At 43.4% G+C, this 19,318-nt stretch overlaps 4 protein-coding genes across 4 annotated transcripts in view; 2 read left to right on the plus strand and 2 right to left on the minus strand.

Moving 5' to 3' along the window:
• Nucleotides 1-2,519: 2,519 nt before the first annotated feature.
• LOC118431657 (mycophenolic acid acyl-glucuronide esterase, mitochondrial-like) lies at nt 2,520-6,965 on the minus strand. Its single transcript, XM_035842899.1, has 7 exons — nt 6,866-6,965; nt 5,784-5,991; nt 4,689-4,739; nt 4,175-4,286; nt 3,818-3,955; nt 3,227-3,415; nt 2,520-2,772 (listed from the first exon to the last, which is right to left on the minus strand). Exons 1-7 carry the CDS (start codon nt 6,918-6,920, stop codon nt 2,533-2,535), a joined length of 993 nt encoding a protein of 330 aa, XP_035698792.1. The 5' UTR covers nt 6,921-6,965; the 3' UTR covers nt 2,520-2,532.
• Nucleotides 6,966-7,327: 362 nt separating this feature from the next.
• The window catches only part of LOC118431839 (small glutamine-rich tetratricopeptide repeat-containing protein alpha-like), a 54,062-nt gene continuing 42,071 nt past the window's right edge, over nt 7,328-19,318 (plus strand). Inside the window, exons 1-6 of the mRNA XM_035843230.1 lie at nt 7,328-7,476; nt 8,570-8,677; nt 9,275-9,399; nt 16,545-16,677; nt 17,012-17,111; nt 17,406-17,510. Of these exons, the coding sequence (XP_035699123.1) occupies nt 8,572-8,677; nt 9,275-9,399; nt 16,545-16,677; nt 17,012-17,111; nt 17,406-17,510 (569 nt within the window). The 5' untranslated portion in view covers nt 7,328-7,476; nt 8,570-8,571. The remainder of the gene's footprint in view (nt 7,477-8,569; nt 8,678-9,274; nt 9,400-16,544; nt 16,678-17,011; nt 17,112-17,405; nt 17,511-19,318) is intronic.
• On the plus strand, nt 9,597-12,469 carry LOC118431836. Its single transcript, XM_035843224.1, has 2 exons — nt 9,597-10,328; nt 10,801-12,469. Exons 1-2 carry the CDS (start codon nt 9,972-9,974, stop codon nt 12,256-12,258), a joined length of 1,815 nt encoding a protein of 604 aa, XP_035699117.1. The 5' UTR covers nt 9,597-9,971; the 3' UTR covers nt 12,259-12,469.
• Nucleotides 14,897-15,545, minus strand: LOC118431842 (P2X purinoceptor 7-like). Its single transcript, XM_035843235.1, has one exon. It carries the CDS (start codon nt 15,523-15,525, stop codon nt 15,040-15,042), a length of 486 nt encoding a protein of 161 aa, XP_035699128.1. The 5' UTR covers nt 15,526-15,545; the 3' UTR covers nt 14,897-15,039.

Raw genomic sequence — 19,318 nt, forward strand, 5'->3', positions numbered from 1 at the left:
GGTGACCTCAAAACCATTGTCACCACAAATGTGTTCTAGTATTTCGTGTAGTTTCAACCTGGAAACAATGCAAAACCTTCAATTTTGTCTTCAACCGTAAGATAAAACCGTCACCAACCAATTATTGTATGTAAATGTACAGTCCATCCCTCTGATATTGGTGATAGAAGCTACACCTAAAACCCTGTAATATCCGTGCTGTTTTCGTGCCATGTGAGTTGTATGATATGAAGTATTTATAGACGTACCGTTGCACAGCCGTACTGTAATAAAGTGTGCTGTATGTAAAGTCTGCATGAACCATCCAGGTATAGAATATAACAAGTTTTGATACGTGTTGGGCTGGATGACACACAGAATAAACTCTTCAAGTTAGCATTTGGTGTTCTTTGATGTTCTGTCTTTTTGAGTGGTGTATTGCTAGCCTGGGTGCCATTCTCCGCAGTAACCTCTGGCTCAATCTTGTAGTTTAGAAAGCAAAAAGATTGCGCCAGCTGTTCCTATGGAGGATGGCACGCAGGCAGATAGCTTTATACAAATCATGTATGTTATATATACCTAGCAGGAAACAAGATAGCTTTTGTTGCATTTGTTCGTTCAGACCCTTGTAGTGCCTAGTGGCCCTTTAACGTGCATGAGGCACCTTAATGGACATGAGACCCCCATGTTACGCCCATTCTGAAAGATGAGGGCTGCCACAAATGAGTTGCCCTATCTAGTATTTACCAACTACATTAGTTGTTAACTGGAACTCAACTGTAGTCTCCATAGTAGCTAAGCCTCACAAGTCACTGGGATATTCCCATTTTGGACTGATTATACTTATGTATATTGTATATATATAGCTACAGAGATGTGGAAATGTACAAACACACTGCCAGAACATGGACTGTTACATGATTTTACTTTTTTGCAACATTTCTAGCATGGGTGAACAAATCAAACTGTTACACTTTCACATGATTGACTTACAGCTTCGCTGCCTTCGCTACTGGTACACTTTTAAGTACTAATAGTACATCTATATCTGCAAGCATTATTTACATCAAGCACATGCTGCATCAAAATGATTTTACTGATAATTCTGGAAGAAAAGTAAAAAGTCAGCTCCAGAAACAAAGATTTTATCTTTTCACTTATGACATGACAGAACCACATAAATAGCCAAAGCACAGCTCTGCTCTGTAGCAAATATTCTCAACCAAACACAAAATTACATTGTAAGTACATTGTACAAAACTCAGAGGCATTACTATCAAAAGCAGCCTTTTACAATGCACCATGGCTTGTGTAACAAATGATACATTTACATGTATCTTGCCAAAGACCTTAGGTCCTTGTGTGCCGACACGCACATTGGGCAGCAAGTATTAGGAAATAATAAAAAATTCAATTATCTATTTTAAATAGACCTTTCACTTTCTCCCAACAGAACCCCCTTGATTAATTTCAGTTCCTTTCAAAGAAGCCTTTAAGAAATGTATATGAATATATCTAGTACACAAACTGGCAGGATTTGGCAACATCATTCAAACCAAAATTCAACAAAAATAAAAAAAATATATAAAACTACATCTTTATGCAGACTGCATCCTGTCAATGCTAAACCTTACAAAACACTAGAAACTACAATGAATGACCCTAAGATAAGATACATGTTGATGTACCAACCAGTAAGCGGGGACTAGCTTGCATCAATCATCTGCAGGCATCAATACTGACACTGCAGACATTATTTCTGCATAGTGGCTGCAGACAGTGACCTCCGTACAGTTCTGTTTGCTTGCAAAGCTGGTGTGTGATGTGGACAGGCAGTGCACAATTAGATATGTTAGGCTTTCCCCTGGCTTCTAAACTTACTTTGCTTAGCAAACTGATAGTAATATCAATAATTGATGCTGTGAACAGTGCAGAACCTGTAGCCATGCTACATGTACACAGCTCCCACTCCCTTCCACATCATCTATGTACATTATCCGGTACAACACAGTTACAAATCTCTACCCAGGAAACTATCGGGCTCTGTTACATACAATATGTATTGTCATGTCCAGTACTATTGTGCCCTCCTTCCCCTGTATAATGAATATTCAGCTACCAGGCCCAGTGACTGTTTTCTTTCTTTTTATCTCTTTGATTGTGTATGATGAGATCTGGTGCCATTGTGCCCCCCTCCCCTGGTGCAGTGCCCCCATCCCCTCCCCTTGTATGTTGAACACTCAGCCCTGTCTACTGTCAGGCTCCGTGATTCTCCCATGTTCCTCCTGCACAGACTGTGCACCTTGTACATTATCCGGCTCCTGCCCGGCGCCCCCTCCCCAAAAGTGGTGCCCCACCCCCACCCCTCCACAGATGGCACCCCCCCCTGTGTACAACACTCAGCCCTGTCTGCTGTCAGGCTCCGTGATCCTCCCATGTTCCTCCTTCACAGACTGCGCACCCTGCACATTATCCGGCTCCTCCCCAGCGCCCCCCTCCCCAAAAGTGGTGCCCCCCCCCCTCCACAGATGGCACCCCCCCTGTGTACAACACTCAGCCCTGTCTGCTGTCCGGCTCAGTGATTCTCCCATGTTCCTCCTTCACAGACTGCGCACCCTGCACATTATCCAGCTCCTCCCCAGCGCCCCCCTCCCCCAGTGTGTTCACCAGCTTGTCCACAGTGTCTATGATCAGCTCCAAGTCCTCCGGCTCGCTCATGCGATGGCCGCCGCTCTTACGCAGGATCAGGTCAACGTCTTTCGCGTCCAGCTCCTCGAGAATCTGGGCGGAAGTCTGGTAAAAGAAAGAAAGTGATTTAGTTCATCTCACCGAAAAGCTAGTCTTCCACTGGTTGTGACAGAGAAGACAGACACTATGTACAGTATTTACAGGTGCACAGTACCAGGGAAATTCCCCTAGCTGTTTTTGTCAACATACTAAAGACCTACAAAGGGCCATGGAGGGTCAAGTGCTGTGGAGGAGGCTTTCTGGAATGGTTTGAGTGGGAGCTCGAAGTAAGTAAGTGAATTTTTCGACAAGCACAATGAACAGCGGACTACAGCTTAACATCATATCCTAAAATCTGCAACCCTTCCTGGTAGCGTGACTATGCCGGGTGAGTGACACAGCCGGAATCGAACAAGCTGCTTTTAGTTAGTTTAGAGGCAGAGGTACCAACTACAGGACTACATACTCTACCACTGGACTACACACCGTATTATGCTAACTACTGGACTACACACACTACCTGGTACGGGACGTCCTGGTCGCCTAGCCCGTGGATAAGCCGCACCGGGCACGTGATGGGCATGCGCGTACCCAGGATGCAGTAGGGCAGGCTGTCCTGTATCCAGCCGTAGCCGAGTGAGACAGTTCCGCTGTCGGTGTAGTCCGACGGGAAGGTGTACACGCCCTTCTCCCTCCACTGGTTCTGCACCTGAGGAGGCAACAGGTGTTGACATCAAATTAAGGGTCCAGAACGACTAACTAACAGACTGATTCTGACATTCAAGTACAATTGGCTGTTCAACTGATGATGGCATGGTACTTAGTGGTGGGACTAATTTCCAATGTTTCAATGGAGGTGAGTGGGAGCTATGCATTCGGTTTATGTCTAGTTGAGGACAATTTGTCTCTAAATATGAGATCCTTATATTTAACTAAACTCCTCCTTCTCCTCTTTCTACTACATGTACTACAACTACTACTACTACTGCTACTACTAGTATTACTTCTACTACTACAACTAGTACTACTACTATTACTACTAGTATTACTACTACTACATGTACTACTACTGCTACTTCTACTACTACTGTTACTACTAGCTGTCACTCACAATGATTGGCGCCTGCTCCCAGTGCTTCTTCACGAAGTCCGCGGCCGTCGATATTCCGACCAGCCCGTGGAGCCTCTCTGGACGGTTCATGGCAATGAGAAGCATGAGCCAGCCTCCCATACTGGAGCCTACGATGATCTGAAAAAATCAAGATCATAGTTGTTGCTAAACTTTCTAAGGTTTTCTGCACATATCAAAATTTCAAAGACTAATGTCGCCTTCTTCAGGATCAACAACTTAAGAACTTAACTAATAATCAGTGGTCAATTACATGCATTCACAATTATCGATTCAGAACATAAACTCTCAAGAGTTGAAGACATACAATCTTATTACTAATATTAGCAGTGATCTTACCTGTTTGCCTGTGGTGAGTCTGTCCAGCACATCCAGACAGTCCTGTCTCCAGGTGGCGATGGAGCAGTTCTCTATGGAGCCCTGGGACAGGCCCATCCCTCTGTAGTCAAACCTGGGGACACAGAACAGGTATTACATGTTAGGGGCTCAGATCCAACTCTACTGGCGCTGTTGTGAGAGTTCCCTATGGTCTGCGATAGTCAAACCTGGACCTGCAGACACAGGGGAGATATTACAGGTTCAGAACACAGTCTACTGGCACTGTATGGGTCACAGGCTTTTTCTGAGGACTGCAACCCTTTCACACAAGTCTCTCAAGTGGGAAAACTAGCCAGATATCCAAAGCTATTATAGCTGCCCTCTCACATGAGAGGAGTGAGAGGAAGGAGAGACTTGGCAGCTGTAACAGCTTTGGTTACCAGGATCAAGCAACTGACAGCTGGGACTCAAACTCTGAACCTTTTAGTACAAAACTTGGGTCACTGATCACTCAACAACGTAAAGTTCACCCCACCTTGTATACGCCAGCCCAGCGGCCCGACAGTACCCCTCGAGAGCCAGTGAACAACAGCAACAACAACAACAACAACAACAGCCCACCTTGTGTATGCCATCCAGCGGCCCAACAACAACAACACAACAACAACAACACCCTACCTTGTATACGCCAGCCCAGCCGCCCGACAGTACCCCTCCAGAGCCAGCGCCTTGGTACCGTCCATGTTGGACAGGAACAACAACAACAACAACAACAACACCCCACCTTGTATACGCCAGTCCTGCCGCCCGACAGTACCCCTCCAGAGCCAGCGCCTTGGTACCATCCATGTTGGATAGGAACAACAACAACACAACAACAACAACAACACAACAACAACAACACCTTACCTTGTATACGCCAGTCCTGCCGCCCGACAGTACCCCTCCAGAGCCAGCGCCTTGGTACCGTCCATGTTGGACAGGAACAACAACACAACAACAACAACACCTTACCTTGTATACGCCAGTCCTGCCGCCCGACAGTACCCCTCCAGAGCCAGCGCCTTGGTACCGTCCATGTTGGACAGGAACAACAACACAACAACAACAACACCTTACCTTGTATACGCCAGTCCTGCCGCCCGACAGTACCCCTCCAGAGCCAGCGCCTTGGTACCGTCCATGTTGGACAGGAGCAACAACAACAACACAACAACAATAACAACAACACCCCACCTTGTGTATGCCAGCCCAGCTGCCCGACAGTACCCCTCCAGAGCCAGTGCCTTGGTACCATCCATGTTGGACAGGAGCAACAACAACACAACAACAACAACAACACAACAACAACAGCCCACCTTGTATACGCCACCCAGCGGCCCGACAGTACCCCTCCAGAGCCAGTGCCTTGGTACCGTCCATGTTGGACAGGAACAACAACAACAACAACAACAACACAACAACAACAACACCCCACCTTGTATACGCCAGCCCGGCTGCCCTGCAGTACCCCTCCAGAGCCAGTGCCTTGGTACCGTCCATGTTGGACAGGAACAACACAACAACAACAACACAACAACAACAACAACAACAACAACACAATAACAACACAACAACAACAACACCCCACCTTGTATACGCCAGCCCAGCCGCCCGACAGTACCCCTCCAGAGCCAACGCCTTGGTACCATCCATGTTGGACAGAAACCCCGGGAAGAAGATGACCCCCGGGCTCCTTCCCGGGGTACTGCAGTAGGCCAGGTCGGGGTCATGACCTCTGACCAGGTACTGCACACCTGAGGACAGGTGAGGGGAGGTGGAGAATCTTCTGGACAGGCCTGGAGAACAGAAAAGAGAGTGGAAGTGATCTTGAAACATTGAAGAGCAACAGAGAAAACAGCCGCTATGTACAGTATTTACAGGTTCATTGTACCAGGGAAATTCCCTTGATTTTTATTACAAGCACAATGAACATTGGACCACGGCTTAACGTCCTGTCCTATGGACTGCCACAATTTCCAGTACCGTGCATGTCGGGTGAGTGACACGGTTAGGACTCAAACTACTGACCTCTTAGTGCAGAGGTAGGGATACTATACACTGTACACTCTACTGCATCACATAGATGATGAAATGTGAGAATCTGAAGAAGGCTTTTCATTCATGACATAATAACTATAGATTACAACAGCAGAATGCTGTGTTTTTTTAATAATAGAGGAAGATTCAAAGACTGAAATCCAACATTGGGTGAATGACATTATACGACATATTTGCATCGTATTATCACATATGTCCTGTCATAGTAGTGTTCGATGGTCTGCAGGTTGCGATGGAAATTGTATAATGTCCTTGAGGTTACTCTAGTTTCTGGACCACAATCAACACACAAGGTTGTAGGAATCCCAGCCTAGTAGGAACGAAAGCTAGTCCAGTACTGAACTCCTACCAGACCTGTAGTTTGGGCTTGTCGGAACAACTTAAAACAGACACCCAAAATCGACAAACAAAACAGAAACCAAAACAAAACGATATCCTAACTGAACATCTGCTTGGAGCTTATCAAACCCAATGTTGATTACGTGACCGCCTACACGTGAGCAATTTTCAATATTTACAATTTGTAGAATCATTCATTCATTTCAGCAAAATATGGCCAATATATAGGAAACACTGTATATCATTTTTTTTAATGTTAATCGTTTTCCTTACCTGGTAAACTTGAAAATCGTAGGAGAGAGATTTTGTTTCCAGCCGCTCGCGCCATGTTTACATCGGACTATTCCACTATCCTGGTGGGGTGGTGAATAATGTAGTCTTGGGCATTAAAATCTACCAAACGTGGAAAATATGGCAAAAATATAACAATTTCTAAAAAGATGGATTTATTTTTATCAGATATCTTGATATGAAAAGATAATGAATGTGATTTAATTGTCCATATACCACTCCCTACTTGCTAGTGAGCCTGTCCTACTGATTGCTGTGTCAAAGGTCACCCATATTTCTAAGGACCACATAGCCTTCTAGAACTTTACATGATGAAATAATATCACTTTATTACCTTTCTGTATTCGAGGAATTTGATGACGAATCAAGATAAATAGATGGTACAATTTCTACACATGTAATTTGCTAATTTTTAGTACGTTTGCGTTGAAAAATGACAAAAAAGTGTCACTTTGTTTTCCTCACAAGGGTCTTGTCCCATTAGCTAAGGCCACGTAAGTCTAGCAGGGTGTTCCACAGAGCAGCTAAGCACCGTTATCAGAAACTATAAACATTTAAGTCTTGGGAAACGTGACAAGAGGAAAATACACGAGGTAAGCGTGACCTTCATCAATTTATTTCAAGGTCGTTTCAAAAGTATTCTCCTAGTTGTGAACTCCGGAAATTTAAATCTGCCCCCCTCCCCACTTTTGAAACCGGCCGCATGCATGCATACATTTTGATTTAATATTATAGCCCTGCCCACTTCTGTAGAAATGTCTTGTGTTGTCATCAACACTTCTACACGTGGTTGTCAAAATGAAGATTTGACAGAAGACGATCTCGTGTGCCAGATCTTAATGGCGGATCGCAGAAGAATGTCCTAAGTCTCCTGACATGAGCGCACATGTCGTCACCTGATCTGCGTTATCAGCAGACTGCTATCTACTGAATGCTGCTCCGTGTTGGACAGAACACATGTATGAGAGATATGGACATTTATACACATTGACACCACAGATAGCTGGGAGCTAATGTCACTAAGGGAGGGACCACAAAAAGTCCTGAGAGCATATGCCTAGAGAAGGAAATAAGTGCCATTTTGATAGAGGATGTGTAACTTTACTTACTTACGTGGAGCAAAGAGATTAAAAGAAAGACCTTGGTTACAGTATCCTCCTTTATTTGTTAAAGATGACATATGCTTAGACAATAAGTAATGCTGCTTCTATGTATATGTATGTAGGCAGCTGTATTGCTGCAGCAGTGTGGTTGTACTGCAGTGCTGTCTCCAGGATCCGTCCTTCTGTCCCGGGATGGAAATCTATTTGTTGGGACAGAAAAAAATTCCACCCCATATATCCGTACCTACCCTGGGTGCCAGACAGGATCGGGTAGCTAGCGAGTTTTGTTTGGGGGTGCAAGGCAGTCAGCCCGCCAACCTCACATTACGCTCCGGGGAGTTTAAGCCACTAGGAGTTATTCACTTATCGCTAACGTTTCCAGGGAAAAGGGCAGGTGGACGTGCTTCGGGCTTGTTTCATCAAACAGCTGATGAAAACATTGATGTAAGCTTATATCAACAGATTTAACAACAAAAATCAACAATATTGGCTCTTGAACAATGAGCAGGGCGGAAAATAATTAAAAGCTGGAGATGTAATGTGTAATTTACAATTTTAGTGTTATATGTTTGTGTTACCACAGGAATGGCGGATGTGAACCTTGGGAAGATGGTTTTCGCCATCATAGATTTCCTGAATGACCAGCTGCACTCAGGACAGCTGTCTGGGGATGCTGCAGAGAGCTTGGAAGGTGGGGAAAATCCGTTATGTCATTATTACACAGGATATCCTGAGATCTCCACATAAAACTTATCTGATCCGATCTCCACCATAATTGAAAAGTGAAAAGTTGAATTTTAGAAATAATTAGAAATAGTTTTATCTTATGTCTGTTGAATTATGAAGCTTTACCTTGTATAAGTTAACTGTATTTCAACATGTCTTGTTGTAACCTATGCCTAGCCCGGTGTGGCAAACAAGTGGTCTTCAAATAATTAAAAAAATGTAGATAGCCCTAGGAAAAAAATGTTGTGTTTCCAGACCTATGATAGAAAAACCTGCTGAGTAATAAAATTTTCTATCCACATACGTGAGATAGAAGGGCTCTATATAACATGTATCGCAGCAGCTAAGCCTAGCCCTTAATTGGGTGGCAGTGGAGTGACATAGTTTCCAGTCAGACTTAGAGTTTTTATTCAGCCTGCTTCCTTTTCAAGTTAGAGACTGCTTGTCCTATCTAATGAAGGGCAATGAACAATGTTTGTGTGTTGTAGCTAATGCCTTGACAGGTTTATTGTTTGTAACAAAGGTATAACATTATTTCTACATGTTGTATTTCTCTCTCCAGTTGCGATCCAGTGTTTAGAGACAGCGTACGGTATCGAGTACAAGGATGCGGCGTGCGCAGCCAGGTTACACACCAAACCTCCGCTCTACGAGATGTTCTTAACTCACCTGAAGGGGCAAGGACAGGTAAGGGCACACACCTGTACAGACTCTTCTTAACTCACCTAAACATACAGGTAAGGTAACAAGCCTGCACAGACTCTTTTTAACTCACCTGACGGCAGAAGTAAGGTTACACACCTGTACAGACTCTTCATAACTCACCTTAAAGCAGAAGTAAGGGTACACACCTGTACAGACTCTTCTTAACTCACCTTAAAGCAAAACACAAGGCAGCGTGAAACCTTTTATTATTTTACGCAAAGTACCCCCAAAAGTCGATTTACGAGTTGTTGGTATAGGCCTTCGTACCTACGAGCGGTGCCGGCAGATCATATTTCCGGCTAGCCGAGAATCCCGGGGACTCCCCGCCGCGGCCATTTTGCCTACATCCGGGTACTTCATGACGTCAGTGGGAGCAGATTCGTGCGTCGTCTGCTGTTCCACTCGCCATTTTGAAGGATCGCGTTTCACAACAAACCGGCCGGCGTTTCACAACAAACCGGCCGGCGCGCAGCGAAGCTGTGGCGATTCCGTAGGCACGTCAGTTTATTCCAGCGTCCGCTCACGTCCTGCCGAAACGCGGAGGGAGGGAAACCATGCCGGTCTGCGTGGTGTGTAGGAACACCAACAAAAACACGAAGGGGATAAGCTTCCATCGCTTTCCCCGCTGGGAAGAAGACAGGCTACAGAAATGGTTGGTCGCGGTTAGATCAAAGTTGCGACTGCCATGGACTCTCGAAAAGATCAAAGATAGTATCGCTACAAATAACAACGCCCGCGTCTGCTCGGATCATTTCTCGCCCAGCTGTTGCACCGACAACCAGAAGGCCAAATATGTGCCTTACAAAGTGCCAGCCAAAGTGATATCCAACGATGCAGTACCCACACAGTTTGGCCTGAAATCATCGCGCTCCTCATCCGAGTGTCAACGTGAAAAGAGAACGCGAATACAGGTATCCTACTGCTTTTTCTGCTTCACGTTTATTCAAATTGTTATACATGTATATGCAAAAAATTGATTGAATCAGATATTTTGTGCTGTTCATTAATTTAAACTGTTAGACATTGTTTCTGGTTGAATACATTTTTCATGGATCAAAAAAAAAATGTAAGAATTTATGATACCAAATGTCTGAAAACATGTTTTTAGCAATGTATATGAGACTTCTGACTGAACAATTTTGTCAAGAATCATAAGCATAATAAGGCAGATGTTAATTTTAGATGTTAAGCTTGTTGAGGCTTGAAGGCTTTACCTCCCTTGGCTTTTCTATAGTGTTTTACCTTTTATGGGGTTGGGGTCAGAGGTGATTTATCAAATGAAAGGTTCATTTAGCTTTTGTGTAACCACAGTGAATCCCTATTTAATATGTTAGTTTTATCATTCCACATGAAATCAATTTTTTGTTTATGTCCATATTTCAGCTCCTGGAAGATTTGCTTCAGCCAAATTCTGAACAGCTCAAAATACCAGCACTTCCCACAAGTCCAAAACAAAGTACATTTCATTGTGAGAGCCAGGAACCAATGAATGAGGCAGCTGTTGAAGCAGGGCATTGTGGCAGTACTAGTGGTACAAACCTCAGTGGGGAAGATCCTTCCAGCAGACTCACCAGTATGTTTCATACATACAGCAAGCCTCCATGTGACCAGCCTCCCAGGTTTGTAAATGCAAGTACCCAAACAGACCTCGATGGTGACACTATTGCATCACTACTTTCCACTTCACGCCCCAAAACATGTGACACTGTGACATGTACATCACATCTTCCTTCCACACCCAAGGTGATACCTAGAGGCTCTGTTTCATCACTGCCTTCCTCAACCCCCATTCTGAAACATAGTGATCTGGACCAATCATTCCTATCATCTCCAAGTGTAGTAGACATGAAAGACACTTCCTTCCATCCGTCAGATTTTACATCTGATTCAGAAAATGAAGAAGAGATTGACTGTGGTGAAGATGAGGGTGGGGATGATGGAGAGGATGACTTCATTTCTGGAGATGATGACTCGCAGTACTATGTCGTGCACAAAGACAAGATTCGTGAAAGGTTTAAGACATGCCACTGTGGGGAACCCTTATTGATCACAGAACAGTTCACAACTGGCTCCATGCTGACTGTCAAGTACGAGTGTACCAGTTTTCACAGAGGGACCTGGGAATCCCAGCCGAAGGTTGGACGTATGGCAGAGGGCAACCTCTTGACATCTGCAGCTATACTTTTTGCTGGGGGAAGTTATCAGAAATTCAGTGACATCTGTAATACTCTAAAACTGAAACTGTTTTCCGAGACGTACTTCATGAATGTCCAAAGGACATTCCTCCTACCTGCCATCAATGATTTCTACATATCACAACAGGAATTCACCCTTGATGCATTCCGTAATGCAGGCACAGAAAGTCCTGAAGATCAAATCCAGGTCACTCTCCTAGGTGATGGGAGATGCGACACTCCTGGGCACAACGCAAAATACTGTTCTTACAGTCTAATGGAGGAAACGTCACAACTCATCCTCGACTTCCAACTAGTACAGGTTAGCGAGACAACAAGCTCTAATGCTATGGAAAGGTTGGGTTTTGAAAGGTCGCTGGACTTCCTGGAAGAGGAGGGAATCAAGATAGACTGCATTGTAACGGACCGGCACCGGGGAGTGGGGGCTGTCCTGAAGAAGAGACGTGACATCAACCACCAATTTGATCTCTTCCACTTTGCAAAATCCATTACGAAGAAGCTAACGCAAGAGGCCAGCCGAAGAGCAAAGAAAGACCTTGGCCCGTGGATAAAATTCATTGTGAATCATCTGTGGCATATCTCAGATACCTGCCAAGGAGATGATGTGGTAAGAAGAAAATTACAATTGAAAAAATATATACAATAAAATTGAAGTTGATATTGTATTGCCTTAGACTTAGTGTACCTATCAACATGGAAGTCAATATTTCTCTATTATATCATTGCTTGTATGCATGGTTTAATGTGACAGAAGCATTCCTTTGAATTAACAGTTCTTTATTCATTGCAGCTCCTCCAAGAGAAATGGCTGTCCATGTTGAAACACATTGGCAACATCCATGTGTTTCCTGAAAACAGCATCTTCACCCGGTGTGCCCACCCTCATCTAGACAGAGCCGACACAGATGACATCATGTGGTTGCGGCCAGGGTCCCCCCCACATCAGGCGTTGTACAACATCGCAACTAACAAAACACTGCTTAAAGACTTGTCACACTTGACAGGCTTCAAGCACACAGGTAATTAGATACTATTATTTTATCATGTGCATTTGCTCTAAATGTGGACTGGGTTTAAGCATACACATTTACTTGAACCTGCACAAGAACATGAAAATTGTATATTAGTACTAGTAATGTCATAGATGAAATTCTGATTTCTTACAATATGAGTAGAGATGGGTTTTGATAATTCTATATCATAGCATTGGGAATGTAAAAAAAATCACTTTGCTGTATCATAATGCATAAAACAGGAAATTGTCAATTCAAAAACAAAAATATACATGTACACTTTCTTTCTTTTTGTTCTACAGGGACTGTGGAGGTGTTTCACTCCATGCTTCTGAAGTATGCACCGAAAAGGCAGCACTACTTTTTCCATGGAATGAAGGGGAGGTTGCAGCTAGCAGTACTTGACCACAACGAAAACGTGCTGAGAGAGCAGGCAAAGACACTTGAAGGTACAGACATAACTGTGGAGATTTGTCCTCTTTATATTAAGTCAACCTCTCTTTATCTGCATCACAACAATTGTATGCAGCTACTCCTCTTCTAAACATTTCAAGTGTACCATATATTCTATATAGAATGATGGCTCTCATCTATATATTTTTTGTAATATATCTATTATAGTTTATTGCTTATACATGTATCCATGAATTGTTAATTGCCAGGAGACAAAAGACTCATTTCTTATATTTTGTATTACTATCACACACCCACCCCAAAACACACTACACACACGTGTAAAGCATTAGAGATACATGTAGTTGAGAAACTTAACAATGCTATAGTATAACTTTTTTTTTAAATACAACAGTTACTGTTTTATGATCCATATAACTTTCCTCATTTGTCATACTACAGATGAGGCTAGAAGCTCTGCTGCCTTCTCTAAGAGAACGAAGCGCTGGGTCTACAGAAGGCTATTCGAGGGGAAAACGTATGAATTCAGGGAGTACCTGATGGCAGATGTGGTGCGAAGGCAGGCCGGCGAGTGGCCAGTACAAGTGTGGCAAGGCGGTGCTGCCAGATCCGGGCCCTGACATCTCTGGAAACATTGCTCCAGAGGAGCGTGGTGACAAGCAAGCAATCATTGATGGTTACATGACTCATTTCGGACTCCGCTAGCTTTACATACTCAGAGCATAATATCAATAGTACTGTTTTCACTGTAGATGGAGGCAAGTTCCATAACACTGTAACACTGTACTGTTTATTCCTCTTATGGATGTCCACCACTGGGGTCCATCCGAGTGTATATGCATAATGGTTTCTCTGGGTGTATAGAGCCCAGGATAACCCTACCTGCCTGTTTGGAGTTTCTTCAGTTTGTCTATGTAAGCCTTGCTGCCTTGGTCCCAGACAGTACTGCAGTACTGTAAGTGTGGAAGGAAAAGGGATGTACAGTATATATTGTCAGTAAGGCTTGTCTGTTGATGAAAGGCTTCAGGCACTTCATGATACCGATAGCTTGCGAGAGTTTCTTTGTGATATGAATGATATGATCATTCCACCATAGAGCACTGTCAAGGACTACACCTAAGTAGTTAAATGTGTTAACCTAGTCAAGGTTTGATTCTGGTGATGCGAGATGCAATTTAATATTTGTAGCTTATATTATAAAAATTTATAGGAAGGAGAGATTTAATTTACATGGTTGAATAGCAGTAGTGTATGAATATTGGAATATGATGAATATGATGATGTTAGAATGTGATGATATTAGAATAAGATTTTGTATGCTATTATTAATCATTGTTAAAGCATGCACAGAAAGTGGCACACAACTCTGAGATCCCTTTAATATATAACATTGGTACTTTGCATACATCTTTCCTACTGAACTTTTAACACTGTTAATGTTACATGTATTAGAATTAGTTACTGTTTACTTATCTATTCTGGTACATTCTGTATTACAGAATTTAAAATGCACGATGAACGACTCCCTTCATCTTAGCAAATGTCACACAACAAGAACAAGAATAAATAGGTGGCCGACATAAAACTTGAATGTTTGTGTTATATATCATATTAAACTCTTAGAGTCAATTTTACAATACCAAGCGGGTGTTTCTTGCCTTTTCTTCCAACATTTTGGAAATCTTTATAACATTCTAATTGTAATAAGTAACTTTTTAGAACTGTTATAACATCACTGATCACATGTTCCAACAATAACATGTACAAAAACACATAGATGTTTCTAGATGTTTCTAAATTGTTCTAAATAAAGAGATATTTGTACCATTACCTTCCCAATATTTCTAACATATCCAGATAGGTTCAAACATTTTCAAACTTTCACTTTTAATTGTTTGAACAATTTAGAACTTGAGTGACTGAAATATTCGTCTATCTAGAATAGTTTAAACTTAATACAAATATTATATCAAAACCCTCTCGCTGACTGGGAATTGACTTTAACGCCGAGCTTCATAGATGAAATCATACACCTCATCGGCCTCTAGGAAGCCCCTATAATGTTCGCGTTTCTTCTCTGGATAGGCGTCTCGGATGGCCCAGACCACACACGACGGGATGACTCGTCTGATGTGCGTGCCGAGTCTCTCGTGCAGCCAGTAGGTGCACTGGCGATACGCTTGCATCCGGTAGGTGCGATGAAGGATGGGATCCCCCAGAGCTTCCCTCAGGTTTTCCACGCGCGCCAGAAGTGCCGAACGAAGCACGGTCTTGTTGATATTGTTGGCGTGGAAGTCCTCGTGCTCAACTAAACACAAAATGCCGTCACCAACGCCTTTCTTCTCCGCCTCTGTCAGATCATGACAGCACACACATTCCCGGACGGACGGCATCGGCTGGCAGTTCGTGCACCGGCACCAGGTGAACTGCTCCAGCCGCCAGTTCTCTGTTTCTACATCCACCCCGTCCCACTCTGAAACAGTCATGCTCTCCAACAGCTCCGGCTCAGACGGGCGGGGATACCGGGGTTCGAGGTCGTGGGCGGACTACACTGAAGCTCCCGTCCCCAGTCCCAGATCTTTCACGATCGCTGCGCCCGAGGTGAAAATTGTAAGCTATGGGGCCGAGGCTCATCCCAGCGATTTCCTCTTCGAGACCTGGCTCCATACTGCACCACACTGCTCCCTGGACGCTGGAATAAACTGACGTGCCTACGGAATCGCCACAGCTTCGCTGCGCGCCGGCCGGTTTGTTGTGAAACGCCGGCCGGTTTGTTGTGAAACGCGATCCTTCAAAATGGCGAGTGGAACAGCAGACGACGCACGAATCTGCTCCCACTGACGTCATGAAGTACCCGGATGTAGGCAAAATGGCCGCGGCGGGGAGTCCCCGGGATTCTCGGCTAGCCGGAAATATGATCTGCCGGCACCGCTCGTAGGTACGAAGGCCTATACCAACAACTCGTAAATCGACTTTTGGGGGTACTTTGCGTAAAATAATAAAAGGTTTCACGCTGCCTTGTGTTTTGCTTTAACACACAGGTAAGGTCACAGACCCTTCTTAACTCTTCTTAATGCACAGGTAAGGGTACACACCTGTACAGACTCTTCTTAACTCACCTTAACAATGACAATGACAATGACAATGACAATAATAGTGCACAGGTAAGGTCACACACCTGTACATATTCTTTGTAACTCACCTTAATGTACAGGTAAGGGTATACCTTAAACACACCATTTACACACCTATACACAGAATGCTTTTTAGCTCACCTGAAAAGGCAGGTGCATTTTGTTAGGGTACACACCGTTCTAAGGCTTGTTTCCATATACCATGACCCGAGTGGTTGCTTTGCTTGAAATCTGTGGATAGATGCTGAATCAGCACCAAGGACAGGGGCAATCACTACATGCAGTTTGACATTTGCTATCAATCTTTCTTTTGATTTAAATGTTCAAGGCCCACATTGTAATAATCCCTTTCTTTGTTTATGCCTACATAGACAGACGGTGTGAGCCCCACAAGGGAGCGCCCCCTACAGATGAAGGAGGAAACTGCAGCAGCAAATGCGTCGCCTGCACCCGGAGTGTTATCAGAGGAGGACAAGGCCAAAGCTGAACAGCTGAAAAATGAAGGTATAGAAAAACGACTCACTCTTATTTTTTGCTGTAGGATCGGAGACGTTTTTCCTTCTGCTTACTTTGGTTTCCAATCATAGTCCTTGAAAAAAAAAACACATTAGGGTTGTTAGTTAGGTATTAACTTAGTTAAAAAGAAATAATTTTATGTTATGTCTCTCAAAGAATTTTATACTCCTCGCAAAGAAGGCCAGGGTCAGCAAGTTTTTGCTGGTGTCAGTCAGGTAGCCAGAAACAACATTTTTGTTTTTGCTAAGCCTTATTGTATTAAATAGATTTTAACTACATTTTTGTAGTTTATAGTTTTGATAGCTTGTAATTTTCATTGTAGGTAATGCCCATATGAAGGCAGAGAGGTACCAGCCTGCTGTAGACAGCTACACCAGCGCGATCACAGTCAACGGCAACAACGCTGTCTACTACTGTAACCGGTAGGTTCAAATTTCTTTCTTTCTGTGTGAGAATGTCATCTAATCTGAACATATTCAAATGATCAGCTACAGTACTAGTGGTACAGGTCTTCCTTGGCAGGATTGAGTGTATTCTGTGTACATGATTTTGTAACAGCCTATTGTAACACTTTTTACAATCTGAAAGAAAATGTATACTTCCTGCTTATACATAGGTATGTGAGTGGAAGCTTAGTTTATGCCAATATTCGATTCGGTTTAAACAGAGTTTAGTTCTTGTAATAGGTTATCATCCATTCATGTTGTTCCTGCCAGAGCTGCAGCTTATAGCAAACTCCTGGAGCATCAGAAGTCCCTAGAAGACTGTCAGAGAGCCGTCGAGATCGACCCCACATACAGCAAGGCTTACGGAAGACTGGGGTAGGTAACGCTGCTTGTCTTGTGAAAGTAAAGAGTGAAAGTGATAATGAATCAGTTTAGCTGATCAGAAGTGAATTCAGTTAAGATCTCCACTGGTTGTGACAGAGAAGACTATTATAATAGAATACACGTGTATTTGTACAATTTCTTAATTACAGGTTCATTGTACCAGGGAAATTCCCTTGGCTTCTTTCAAGTTTTTTAGGTTGGGGTAGGTACAAATGTAACTCTGCTTGTCTCGTGAAAGTGAAAATGATTTTGAACCAGTTTAGCTCAAGTGAACTCAATTGACAGTTGAGCTACTCTTCTGCTGGTCATGACAGAGAGGACAGACGCTATGCACAGTATTTACAGGTTCATTGTACCGGGGAAACTCCCCTAGCTCTTTTCTTACCAGGAGTTTTTTTACAGAGGACTGCGTGTCTAGCTGTGGCAAACCTAAATGGCAAATGGCGCAGGCATGAGCATTTTATGTTGTACGGTGGTCTGGGGGCATTCATCCCCTGGAAATTTTTGATACAAATTACAGCATAGATGCTTACATTCTTTTATGTCAAGTGCACATTCCTTTACCTAGTTTTACAACATTGTGATAATACACTACTTGACAAGTTCTCTTCTTTGCTAGTTTGAGCTAATGAAGATTTGTTAAGAAGGTAGTCCACTCTGCATGCTTGATTGTATCAGTATGCTGTACATCTATATACCTGACACCTGGGTTAGAAACCAAACAGGAAAGTATGTGGTTCACTTTAATTCTACATAAGGACAACAGTTAGCCAGTTACTCTAACTTCTTCTGCAAATTAAGGGTTAATAAATTCTGTGTTTATGGTGACTGGAGGTCTAGTCAGTTCCAATAACCACATTATCAAATAGTCTTGATTCATTTTGTTATTAAAAGCTAGCTAAAATTTAGTAAATATAGAGTCTACCACCCTCCCATACTGTTTGAAGGTATGAACAAGTGGTCATGTCTTCAGTATGTTCCAACTGGTTTATAGTCAAATTGTAACAAACATTTAAGTTGCCTGCTGAAAGTTCAATTTTCTGTGTAGAAGCAACATTGAAGTCCTGTATGTTCAAATACTAGTAATTGTTCTGCCCTCTATCAACCCCAAATATTGGACTAGTCCAGAGCAAACATGTTGTAATCTGGACTTTGACATGGGGCGGGGCTGCCACATAAGCAGGAAGCAGTGTGAATCATGGCGGCTGCACCGTTGAGCTTGGGGACACAGTTCCATGAAGAACTGACCTGTAGCATCTGCCTGGAGCTGTTCACCAGGCCCAAGGTGCTGCCCTGTCAGCACACCTTCTGTCAGGACTGTCTACAGGACCATGCAGGGAGGGGAGGGGCCTTCCAGTGCCCAAACTGTCGTCAGCAGGTCAGGCTACCACGCAAGGGGGTCAAAGGTTTGCCTGATAGCCATATTGTAGCAAGTCTGTGTGAGAGGCTGCAAAAACAGGCTACACTGTCAGGAGAAACAAGGGAACAACCCCAGTCTGGAAACAGGTGCAGCTTTCACCCCTCTGAAGAAGTCAAACTCTTATGTAATCAGTGTAACGTGCCAGTTTGTAATGAGTGTTTGGATAAAATGCACAGTGATCATGCCATGATAACTCTGAAAAGGGCCGTAGAAGAAAAAAGGGCTCCAGTGCAGGCACTTATCACTGAGGGGAGGGATATCTTGGAGACTCACGTAAGTTTTCTTAGAAGTCTGGAGGAGAAAGAAAAATCACTTGATGAACAGAAAAAACAGACAGACAAAAGTATCATTCAGACTTACAATCAAATGGTGCAGAAAC

This window comes from Branchiostoma floridae, chromosome 15 (genome assembly GCF_000003815.2).
Source record: "Branchiostoma floridae strain S238N-H82 chromosome 15, Bfl_VNyyK, whole genome shotgun sequence".
Classification (NCBI taxonomy): domain Eukaryota; kingdom Metazoa; phylum Chordata; class Leptocardii; order Amphioxiformes; family Branchiostomatidae; genus Branchiostoma; species Branchiostoma floridae.

What these genes read in the sequence shown, in the direction of transcription:
- LOC118431657 (XM_035842899.1), bottom strand. Translation starts at nt 6,920, where the DNA reads ATGGCGCGAGCGGCTGGAAACAAAATCTCTCTCCTACGATTTTCAAGT. An exon ending in GACTCACCACAGGCAAACAG is followed by an intron (nt 3,956 to 4,174) that starts GTAAGATCACTG and finishes TGATTTTTTCAG; the next exon opens with ATCATCGTAGGCTCCAGTAT. An exon ending in ACCAGGACGTCCCGTACCAG is followed by an intron (nt 2,773 to 3,226) that starts GTAGTGTGTGTA and finishes TTCTTTTACCAG; the next exon opens with ACTTCCGCCCAGATTCTCGA.
- LOC118431836 (XM_035843224.1), top strand. Translation starts at nt 9,972, where the DNA reads ATGCCGGTCTGCGTGGTGTGTAGGAACACCAACAAAAACACGAAGGGG. An exon ending in AAAAGAGAACGCGAATACAG is followed by an intron (nt 10,329 to 10,800) that starts GTATCCTACTGC and finishes TCCATATTTCAG; the next exon opens with CTCCTGGAAGATTTGCTTCA.
- LOC118431842 (XM_035843235.1), bottom strand. Translation starts at nt 15,525, where the DNA reads ATGACTGTTTCAGAGTGGGACGGGGTGGATGTAGAAACAGAGAACTGG.